The sequence below is a fragment of the Haliotis cracherodii genome, unplaced genomic scaffold (genome assembly GCF_022045235.1).
Source record: "Haliotis cracherodii isolate W230 unplaced genomic scaffold, xgHalCrac1.p SCAF_10, whole genome shotgun sequence".
Classification (NCBI taxonomy): domain Eukaryota; kingdom Metazoa; phylum Mollusca; class Gastropoda; order Lepetellida; family Haliotidae; genus Haliotis; species Haliotis cracherodii.
The window spans coordinates 3964826-3977016 of NW_027266265.1; the positions used below are offsets into that span (position 1 = coordinate 3964826).

Here is a 12191-nt window from a genome sequence, read left to right on the forward strand (position 1 = left end):
AGACATTAGCAGTCACACAAACACTGGCGACATCAGACATTAGCAGTCACACATACACAGGCTACATCAGACATTAGCAGTCACACAAACACTGGCAACATCAGACACTAGCAGTCACACAAACGGGAATCACGCACGCACAAATACGGTGTTAGCGTTGGGTGTCTCAACGTGCGTGATTCCCATGCACCCTTTAGAGTTGAGTTGATTGGTTTCACTGTGTCATATGGCCCTGTGATGAAAGGGGTAGCATTATGCAGATGGCTGTTTCAATGAATGCTCGTTCCACCCGTGACGAACAGGTCTGGTTGTTGATGAAATAGTGTGATAGCTAAATAGACAGATTTTTTATTCATGCACCGATAGTCTTTAAATGTAATATCCAGTTATGTATGACTGTTTGATAATCTCATACCAACTTTGACTGGAGTAGGTCCGATAGTTTTTCAGATATGGTAGTAAACGTTGGTACCTTAAATTACCTTCCAGACTATAGGCTAAGGGTAAGACCCTTCTTCTCTCTCACTCTCCCTCTCATGTTCATCTAACTTACTTACTTACTTAGGAGATTTTACGTGCGCTTTCCGACTGATGCATATTTCGCAGACAGGCCCTGCCAGGCCATTTAGTGTGTTTTCGAAAGGGACGGAAGTGGTGTTTGCAACCCGGGAGGGAGCTTTAGAGGTTGCTTGTATAGAATTTGGGGAATTTTGAGATTTGGAATACATGCCGATGGGGTTTGGGAGGAGAACTAAGGGAGCTGGGTAGGTTGTTTGTTTGTTTGTTTATGTGATTTAGATTTGGTAGTTTATTGGGTTTTTAAATGCGATGTATTAGTTACGTTTTTATTAAGAAGGCCTTGAAGTTTTCTAGTTTATTTTGTGGGTTTAGTATTGCTTCGAGACTAAGAGCCTTATTTAGATTGAGGGTGGTTTGTAGTGTAGTTCGGTGTGTTAGGTAGTGGGACAACTCATGTTTAGCTGTGGACCAAGGCTTATACAGCCAAGGTCATCTGACATTTAGTAAGTCAAAAATATAAACAACAGTAATTCATCAGTGACATACTTGCACATCTCGTTCAAGATGTCTGACAGTCGATGTACAACACAATGGGGGTTAACAATTGGGATTAGGATCTTATGAATAACAGCAATTAAGTTTTTCAAGGCATATAGATGTCATGGCTCCAGGGTAATGAGCCTTTGGAATTAAATGTTCATTCAGACAATGGTTGTCGTAAATCAGTCGCTATGACAGATGGACGCGGAGGGACTCCTGTTTCTATGCCCCCCACCACACACACACACACACACACTTTGTGACAGGGCTAAGTAGCTCACTGTGAGGGCAGGTTAATCTGTCACCCCTGCAATATTTGTCCTGTCTTTCATCATGCCAAATATATGTAGGCCAACGAACTAGGCTAACAGGCTGCCAGGGCTGTAAATATTGCCTGCAGCATGAACAACACTACCTGTCTCAAGGGTAACTTAATTAATTGTTGTGAGTATGTCTCACCAGGCAGTTCTGGACATAAAACAGAACCAGAGGTACAGAAGCTCAACTTAATAGACATCCCAAATGAGTGTATTGTGATACTTTTGTATAAATTTTAATATTAATTATCAATTTTCAGTTATAGATCAGTATACTCCCAGCTGAGGCAGTACTTAACAAACCTACTAGTAGTACTACTTATCTTGTCCCTACAGTTACTTCTAAAAATGCCAATCAAGCAGTTCAACAACTTATTTCCTTTTAACTGGATAAAACATAATTTGAACAAACAAAAAACATTTAATATCCTGAGTCAACTGGTTACCATGGTTACACAGCTTTAGAAATTAACTCTGTGCCACGAAATAACAAATTTTAAGTCACAAGCAGAATGTAAAGAGATGTTTCCATCACATAGAAAACTGCATATTACCAGATTTTGTTTTTGTTTGTTTGTTGTTTAACCACGCAGTTAACAATATTCCAGCTATATGACGGTGCTCTGTAAATAATCGTGTCTAGACCAGACAATCCAGTGTTTGACATCATGAGCATCGATCCACACATTTGGGATCGATGACATGTATCAACCAAATCAGAGAGCCTTTTATGACAAGCATAGTCGCCTTTTACGACAAGCATGGTCGCCTTTTACGGCAAGTATGGGTTGCTGAAGACCTATTCTACCCCAGAATCTTCACAGGGCGCATATTACCAAAGTGGCAAGTTTTCTTGGACGAGTATTTAGAGGCAATAAATAGCAATTCTAGTTGCTTCATCACATACTGTATTCAGTCAGTATGCATCTGGGGGGGAGTAATGGTCTGGAAGTCACTGTTGCGATAACTATTAATATTGAAAGAAACTAGTGCTATACATATTGATAATTTTCAGTGTATTATTTTAGATGGATTTTAGAGTTGGATTAAACCTTGGAACTGAAGTTTCCTTTGAATGTGATAACCATAACAACAAATAAAAAGTAAACTTTGAGATATGACTGATTTGTTTTTTCTTTACTCTAACAATTTAAGTGAGTGAGTGAGTGAGTTTGGTTTAACACCGGTTTTAACAGTATTCCAGTTATATCACGGCTTGTCAGCTTAATGTGAGAGGAAAGCCAGAAGTGATGCAGGTCTCAGATGTTTACCACTTCGGTGAAACCCACGAGCACGGGTATGGTGCTGACAAACCTAGAAACAGAATCGGGGCGAACCGGGATTCAACCCACAATCATAGGTTTCTGGCGTGCCCAAGGGACGCAACTCTGCACAGCGAATTTTCGGCGCCTTAGACGACTGGGCCACACGTGCCCCCTAATAATATAAGAAAAAGAAACTTCCACATCACCATGAAAAAATTACTACCACTCATGATCAAAAGAAAAACAAATTTGTACAGCATTGCATGTATTTTATTGATATGGTAAATATAATCAAACCCATCAATATTCCTAACTGAAATCGATACTTTTGATTGGAAACTGATTTAATAATCGATATATTGATTCTAAGTGCTTATCAATACTGATATTTCAATTTATCGTGACACCCCTATATGCGTCACAACCAAGGAGTGACAAAACTTATTTTAGGAAACACAAAATATACTTGTGTTACAGGTTTCACAGATCCAATAAAGGTTTGTATGTGGTAGTGTTTTATTTAATATTTCGTTAGACAGTGCTTGAAACAGCAACTTTTATAGAACTGATGTCAGTATCAATGTTTCTCAAATTTGAAGGTTAAAATGATAGATGCAGAAGCATTTGACTTTATCTAAATGTTAAACATGGCTTTGGTCAGGGCCTGTCACATCTAGAGTAGGTGGGTCTTATGCCAGCTAGCCACCTTTTGATATTTCAAACACATGATATTGATTGTTTGTTGTTTAGTGGATAGAAGTTTAATTACCTGACGTGTGGTACCAAAATTTTGTTTGTTCTTTAACGCCACACTATGTAATATTCCAGCTATATGACGGCAGTCTGTAAATAATCCGAGTCTGGACCAGACAATCCAGTGATTGACATCATGAGCATCGATCCTTGCAATTGGGGTTGATTCCATGCATCAACCAAGTCAGCTAGCCTGACCACCTGATCCTGTTAGTCGCTTTTATGACAAGCATGGGTTGCTGAAGACCTATTCTACCCTGAATCTTCACAGGCTCAAACACATGATAAAAACATTTGTGTCAACAGTAACACAATGGGTCAGACATGCAACAGTGACACAATGGGTCAGACATGCAACAGTGACACAATGGGTCAGACATGCGACAGTGACACAATGGGTCAGACATGCAACAGTGACACAATGGGTCAGACATGCGACAGTGACACAATGGGTCAGACATGCGACGGTGACACAATGGGTCAGAAATGTTACATGTAACACAATGGGTCAGACATGCAACAGTGACACAATGGGTCAGACATGCGACGGTGACACAATGGGTCAGACATGCGACAGTGACACAATGGGTCAGACATGCGACAGTGACACAATGGGTCAGACATGCAACAGTGACACAATGGGTCAGACATGCGACAGTGACACAATGGGTCAGAAATGTTACATGTAACACAATGGGTCAGACATGCGACGGTGACACAATGGGTCAGAAATGTTACATGTAACACAATGGGTCAGACATGCAACAGTGACACAATGGGTCAGACATGCGACGGTGACACAATGGGTCAGACATGCGACAGTGACACAATGGGTCAGACATGCGACAGTGACACAATGGGTCAGACATGCAACAGTGACACAATGGGTCAGACATGCGACGGTGACACAATGGGTCAGAAATGTTACATGTAACACAATGGGTCAGACATGCAACAGTGACACAATGGGTCAGACATGCAACAGTGACACAATGGGTCAGACATGCGACAGTGACACAATGGGTCAGACATGCGACGGTGACACAATGGGTCAGAAATGTTACATGTAACACAATGGGTCAGACATGCAACAGTGACACAATGGGTCAGACATGCGACAGTGACACAATGGGTCAGACATGCAACAGTGACACAATGGGTCAGAAATGTTACATGTAACACAATGGGTCAGGCATGCGACAGTGACACAATGGGTCAGACATGCGACAGTGACACAATGGGTCAGACATGCAACAGTGACACAATGGGTCAGACATGCAACAGTAACACAATGGGTCAGACATGTTACATGTAACACAATGAGTCAGACATGTTACATGTAACACAATGAGTCAGACATGTTACATGTAACACAATGGGTCAGACATGCAACAGTGACACAATGGGTCAGACATGCGACGGTGACACAATGGGTCAGAAATGTTACATGTAACACAATGGGTCAGACATGCGACAGTGACACAATGGGTCAGACATGCAACAGTGACACAATGGGTCAGAAATGTTACATGTAACACAATGGGTCAGACATGCGACAGTGACACAATGGGTCAGACATGCGACAGTGACACAATGGGTCAGAAATGTGACAGTGACACAATGGGTCAGACATGCGACAGTGACACAATGGATCAGACATGCGACAGTGACACAATGGGTCAGACATGCAACAGTAACACAATGGGTCAGACATGCAACAGTAACACAATGGGTCAGACATGCAACAGTGACACAATGGGTCAGACATGCAACAGTGACACAATGGGGCAGACATGCGACAGTGACACAATGGGTCAGACATGCAACAGTGACACAATGGGTCAGACATGCAACAGTGACACAATGGGTCAGACATGCAACAGTGACACAATGGGGCAGACATGCGACGGTGACACAATGGGGCAGACATGCGACAGTGACACAATGGGGCAGACATGCGACAGTGACACAATGGGTCAGACATGCAACAGTGACACAATGGGGCAGACATGTTACATGTAACACAAGTCTTTTTTTTTGGCCTCAACAGTTTTCACGATAGGAAACTAGGAAACTAGTAACCAAGGGCTAGTTCAAGGTCATTAGTGACAGTAATTAATGAGGACATCCGTCTGTGTGATTCAAGGTAAAGTGTTCCTTTTTAACATTGTTACCATGGTCACCAGTCTTTCATTATCATGTTACTACAACTTCATTATGAATATATACTCACTGACAAAAGAAACATGACTACCATATATGTTGGTTAATATATGAAGACGTTCTCATATTCAAGAGATATTAGACGCACAAGAACACACTGGTGAACTGACGCTCATGAACGCATCGCATGTGAAGTCATAGATCCATGACTCGAGATGCACTATTTTGTCTTGTGCAAGATTAGTGTGTTTGGAAATCATATCGTGATAAGAATAAGACATTGTGGATAAACTTGACTGACTGTTTTGTCATTAATTGGTACACACTGGAAACATCTTTCCTTAGCATACATACGAGTCGATATGTGACAGTGCAGCATGTCAAGTTGGATGATGAAAACAAGACACACTCACTCGATTGATACTAAAGTGGATCCTATCTTTTGGGGGTGAAAGGATACAGCAAGGTCGCGATACGATATGTATCACGGTACATAGGTCACGATATGGTTTGTTTGTTGGTTTGTTGTTTAACGCCGCACTCAGCAATATTCTAGCTATATGACGGCAGTCTGTGAATAAACAAGTCTGGACCAGACAATCCAGTGATTAATATCATGAGCATCGATCCACGCAATTTGGATCGATGACATGCATCAACCAAGTCAGTAAGCCTGACCACCCGATCCCGTTAGTCGCCTTTAATGACAAGCATAGTCGCCTTTTACGGCAAGCATGGAATGCTGAAGACCTATTCCACCCCGGAACTTTCACGGGTCTCAATATAGGTAAGGACATTGGACAGAGGTCACAATATGATATGTATCGTGATCTGATATTTATGAAAAATCACATGGAAACTTCTTGACAATAAAATATTTCAGAGCAGGTTCCAAAGCAAATGCTAGCAGTAGACAAGTGCTCGTAGCATATATTTTTAGAAGTGAACTTGAAAAGTTAATTACAACACATTGTGCAGAATTGTACAGCCAAAACCTCTGGGGTGGAGTAGGAATCATCAAACGAGAAGTCAGTAAATTATTTTAACAAGTGTATCATCTTGTATAGATACAACAAAAAACGTATTGTGTATTTTTGTCGCATGAAAACTCACGATGCACCGTTGCACCGTTGCACCGTTGCATCGATATATCGTTTCACCCCTACTATCTATGGAACTCAGAATGCTCATATATCAGTTACCATGGAACTCTGGGGCTAGATAAACGTTTCTAGCCCTAACCTTTTACATGTGGCAATTCACTCTCGAGTACTATACTACTCAACATTGGGTGTCCTGGATACAGTTGTAAGTTGTGTTGTTGTGTTGTGTGTGCAACCCAAGAGGGGGCTTTTAGGGGTTGCTTATATTGAATTTTTGGAATTTTTAAACCGAGGTGGGTGGAGGAGGGAACTTAGGGAGCCGGGTGAGGTGGGTGTTTGTATGTTTATTGGATTTGGGATTGGTAGATTAATTAGTTTTTAGATGTGCTTAATTAGGTCTGTTTTGATTAGGAATACGCCTAGGGCCTTGAAGTTTTCTAGGTTTTTTTGAGAATTTAGTATTTCATCTAGATTAGGAACCTTATTTAGATTGAGGGTGGTTTGTAGTGTGGTTCTGTGTGTTTGGTAGTGTGTGCAGTGAATGAGTGCGTGTTCTGTGGTTTCGGGTTGTTTGCAGTGGGGGCAGTTGCCTGTGGTGTGTCTTTTAAGTTTTTTTAGGTGGTTATTTAGGTTTGTGTGTCCTGTTTAGAGTTTTGTAATTAATCTGTCAATTTTTTATCAATCTCTTACTTACTTACTTACTTACTTACTTACTTTGGAGATTTAACGTGCGCTTTCCGACTGATGCGTATTTCGCACACGGGCCCGGCCAGGCCATTTAATTTGTTTCCGAAAGGGGCGAAAGTGGTGTGTGCAACCCAAGAGGGCGGTTTAGGGGTTGCTTATATAGAATCTGGGAATTTTGAGATTTGGAATAGATGCTGATGGGGTTGGGGAGGAGAACTAAGGGAGCTGGGTATGGTGGATGATTGTTTGTTTATGTGATTTTGATTTGGTAGGTTATTATGGTTTTAGATGCGTTTTATTAGTTCCGTTTTGATTAAGAATACGCCTAAGGCCTTGAAGTTTTCTAGTTTATTTTGTGGGTTTAGTATTGCTTCTAGAGTGAGAGCCTTGTTTAGATTGAGGGTGGTTTGTAATGCGGTTCGATGTGTTAGGTAGTGTGTGCAGTGGATGAGTGCGTGTTCTGGGGTTTCTGGTTGTTTGCAGTGTGGGCAGTTACCTGTAGTGTGTTTTTTAAAATTTTTTAGGTGGTTATTTAGGTTGGTGTGTCCTGTTTGGAGTTTAGTGATTACTCTGTCGATTTTTTTTGATGGATGGAGAATTTTTGGTTTGGTTAGTGGTTTGCTGAGCACTCTTTTGATTTGGCTATTTGAGTTTAGATATAGGTTATGCCATTTTTTTGTGATTTTTTGTTTGTTTACACTTTTAATTTCTGATTTTGAGATTGGTAAGTTTAAGCTTATTTCTGGGATTTTGAGGGATAGTTTAGCTGCTTTATCAGCGTTTTCATTACCGTATATTCCTACGTGGGCGGGTATCCACAAGAAGGTTATTTGTTTGCCTGCCTTAGTTAGGTCGTTGGAGCTTTTAAGTATTTGATTTATTAATTTAGGTCGGTTTTTGGTATTTTTGTTTTGGAGGGCTTGTAGTCCACTTAGGGAGTCAGTAAGTATTAGGATTTTTTGGTGGTTTTTGGATTCTTGATTGTGGAGGGCTGAGGCCATGCCCATTAGTTCTGCCGTGAATATTGATTGGTTATTTGTGAGTCGGAAGGATTGTGTGGTTTTAGTTGGTTGTGTGGTATGGACTCCGAAACCCATGTGTTTGGAGGTCGGATCTTATCAATCTCTCTGGACCAAGGCTTATATAGCCAAGGTCACCTGACATTTAGTAAGTAATAAATATAAATATAAACAGTAACTCATCAGTTACATACTTGCACATCTCGTTCAGGATGGCAGACAGTCTATGTACACAAAAATGGGAATTAACAATTAGGATATGCATCTTATAAATAACCGCAATTAAGTGTTTCAAGGCATATAGATGTCATGGCTCCAGGGTAATGAGCCTTTGCAATTAAATGTTCTTCAGACAATGGGTGTCGTAAATCAGTCGCTATGACATAGCTAAACAAACAATCCCGAGAATGGCACACTTGGATCAAGTTTCACTGTACACTGTACAATTTGAGTTGATAAACCAGGCAGGCTTTTGTTTAATTGACTTCAAGCAAACTTGCACACAGCCAAATTTCCAAGCCTAGTCTCACACTAGTATTAAATGTCTTCAACTAAGAATGACCAGCTTAGTATAATCTACAGCATGTATGGAGACATAACACAAGGCATTTTCACAGATTTTCAGTCGTTCCTACCTATGGACAGGGCGATCATTTCCTTCTCTGGGTTGGGGGTGAGCTTCATGCTGTCCACGATGTTTCTGATGGGGTTGAAGGTTTGTTCTGCAATCGTTGAGGCTGGGACGTTCCAACATGTCTTCGCCTTCTTTGTTTTGGGATCCATTCTTCAGAGGAGTTGAACTGAAAAAAATAATGGTAAATTGCAGCAGTGTAGAAGGGGAAAAAAACACAGTAGTTTAGAAGGGAAAGCAGCAGTGTTGAAGAGTACAAACACAAAAGTGTAGAAAGGGCAAACAGTAGTGTAGAATGGGAAAACAGTAGTGTAGAATGAGAAAACAGCAGTGTAGAATGGGCAAACAGTAGTGTAGAATGGGAAAACAGTAGTGTAGAATGAGAAAACAGTAGTGTAGAATGGGAAAACAGTAGTGTAGAATGGGCAAACAGTAGTGTAGAATGGGAAAACAGTAGTGTAGAATGAGAAAACAGTAGTGTAGAATGAGAAAACAGTAGTGTAGAATGAGAAAACAGTAGTGTAGAATGGGAAAACAGTAGTGTAGAATGTGAAAACAGTAGTGTAGAATGAGAAAACAGCAGTGTAGAATGGGCAAACAGTAGTGTAGAATGGGAAAACAGTAGTGTAGAATGGGCAAACAGTAGTGTAGAATGAGAAAACAGTAGTGTAGAATGAGAAAACAGTAGTGTAGAATGAGAAAACAGTAGTGTAGAATGGGCAAACAGTAGTGTAGAATGGGAAAACAGTAGTGTAGAATGAGAAAACAGTAGTGTAGAATGAGAAAACAGTAGTTTAGAATGGGAAAACAGTAGTGTAGAATGGGCAAACAGTAGTGTAGAATGGGCAAACAGTAGTGTAGAATGGGAAAACAGTAGTTTAGAATGGGAAAACAGTTGTGTAGAATGGGCAAAACAGTAGTGTAGAATGGGAAAACAGTAAAACAGTAGTGTAGAATGGGCAAACAGTAGTGTAGAATGGGAAAACAGTAGTGTAGAATGAGAAAACAGTAGTGTAGAATGAGAAAACAGTAGTTTAGAATGGGCAAACAGTAGTGTAGAATGAGAAAACAGTAGTGTAGAATGAGAAAACAGTAGTGTAGAATGGGCAAACAGTAGTGTAGAATGGGAAAACAGTAGTGTAGAATGGGCAAACAGTAGTGTAGAATGGGCAAAACAGTAGTGTAGAATGGGCAAACAGTAGTGTAGAATGAGAAAACAGTAGTGTAGAATGAGAAAACAGTAGTTTAGAATGGGAAAACAGTAGTGTAGAATGAGAAAACAGTAGTGTAGAATGGGAAAACAGTTGTGTAGAATGGGCAAACAGTAGTGTAGAATGGGCAAACAGTAGTGTAGAATGGGAAAACAGTAGTTTAGAATGGGAAAACAGTTGTGTAGAATGGGCAAACAGTAGTGTAGAATGGGCAAACAGTAGTGTAGAATGGGCAAACAGTAGTGTAGAATGGGCAAACAGTAGTGTAGAATGGGAAAACAGTAGTGTAGAATGGGCAAACAGTAGTGTAGAATGGGAAAACAGTAGTGTAGAAATAGAAGGGCAAAACACAAGTGTAGAAAGGGGAAACACAGAAGTATAGAAGGAGAAAAAAGTGTTTTTAATTTGTCGCCATTTGTCAAAAGTATGGTGCTCAGGGCGCTTATTATGGCCAATACAATAACTGATCTGATAGCTCCATCAATAACAGTATCACATTTATAGTGACATGCCGAAAAAATATCCACATTTAACACTTCAGATAAACACTGTCAGAAAAAAATATTTCTTTTTAAGTTTCTGAAGGGCCTGTTTTTTTACACCCATTGGCCCAATATCTACCCTGGCAGTAAACAAAGCCCTCATGCTTCGCTTCCAGCCGAAGCTACGCTGACTCGGACAAGACAATCTGGTGGATCAGTTATATCCGTCTTAGGTGCAGCTGGGGAACGGGTGGCCCAGCCGTCTAAGGCGCCGCATTTCGCTTTGCAGAGTTGCGTAATTTGGACACGCCAGTAAACTATGATTGTGGGTTCGAATCCCAGTTCGCCCCGATTATGTTTCTAGGTTTGTCTGCACCATACCCGTGCTCATGGGTTTCACAGAACTGGTAAACGTCTGAGACCTGCATCACTTCAGGTTTTCCTCCCACATTAAGCTGACATGCTGTGATATAACTGGAATACTGTTAAAACCGGTGTTAAACCCAACACTCACTCACTCACTCACTCACTAAGTTGCAGCACCTTGGAGCCTGTACCTCAGGACACCTGCAGCATCACATCGTCCCGGGCCAAGGGAGTTAACTGACTGTTAGAGTCCAGTTTCCACCCGTGCTGAACTAGGCTGCATTTCCAGAGTTACATTTTGGCTGGACTAATGAGTCTCACATAGTCCAAACAAAATCATGCAACAATATAGACATCCGGTTCGTAAACAACATGGATTTTAACATGAAGATTTTCGTCGACAGCATGATCAGCAGAGCATGTGTACTATCAACTGAACTTCAGGAGATAATTGCCAAATCTTTTCATGTTTTAAATAACGGTGCTCAAATGTTTTCATGCACTTTGTGAGGCAAGACCTGTTATATCACAAAATAGATTTTGATTATCGATCAGATTTTCTAAAACTGGGCACGGACATTTTGTTTGGAGCAAATGCAATCGATTTAGGAGGTGGAATCTGAATGGTCAATAAGAGGGACATAGAAAGGACATAACTCATAAAAGCCACTGGTGGCAGTACAATCAAGCCCAGAAATTCCAGCCTTGTTCAGCAAGAAAGAGTGGAAAATGGACTTTTATAGTCAGTTGACACCCTTGCCCCAGGGAGATGGTTGTAACACTGACAGGGGGCATCCATGATTTAAAAAAAAAAAGGGGGGGGGGGGGGGGGGGGGGCATCCACTTGGGTCATCTTTCCCTTCAGTGGTGATGGAGAGAGTCCACCCCACAAATCACAACCACAACGTGTAACCACAACGTGTAATTTTTCTTTAAAAACAAACTGAACATGCTGTCATGGTACCGTTTTCAAGTTTTTGTTTTCTTAAAAAGGGGCAAAAAGGGGCAAAAAGGGGTGTGGTCACCCCCAGGACCCCTACTCTGGACCTGCCACTGACTGAACGCTAGCTCATCACATGTATAGAAACACGATACAAGGAAAGTATTTCCCCGAAATACATTCTATCTTGCTTGT

The 12191-nt window shown here is 41.0% G+C and overlaps 1 protein-coding gene across 1 annotated transcript in view; it reads right to left on the reverse strand.

The window, feature by feature from the left end:
• The window catches only part of LOC139453973 (tyrosine aminotransferase-like), a 40205-nt gene that overhangs the window by 15872 nt on the left and 12142 nt on the right, over window positions 1–12191 (reverse strand). Inside the window, exon 2 of the mRNA XM_071235432.1 lies at window positions 9002–9166. Within this exon, the coding sequence (XP_071091533.1) occupies window positions 9002–9149 (148 nt within the window). The 5' untranslated portion in view covers window positions 9150–9166. The remainder of the gene's footprint in view (window positions 1–9001; window positions 9167–12191) is intronic.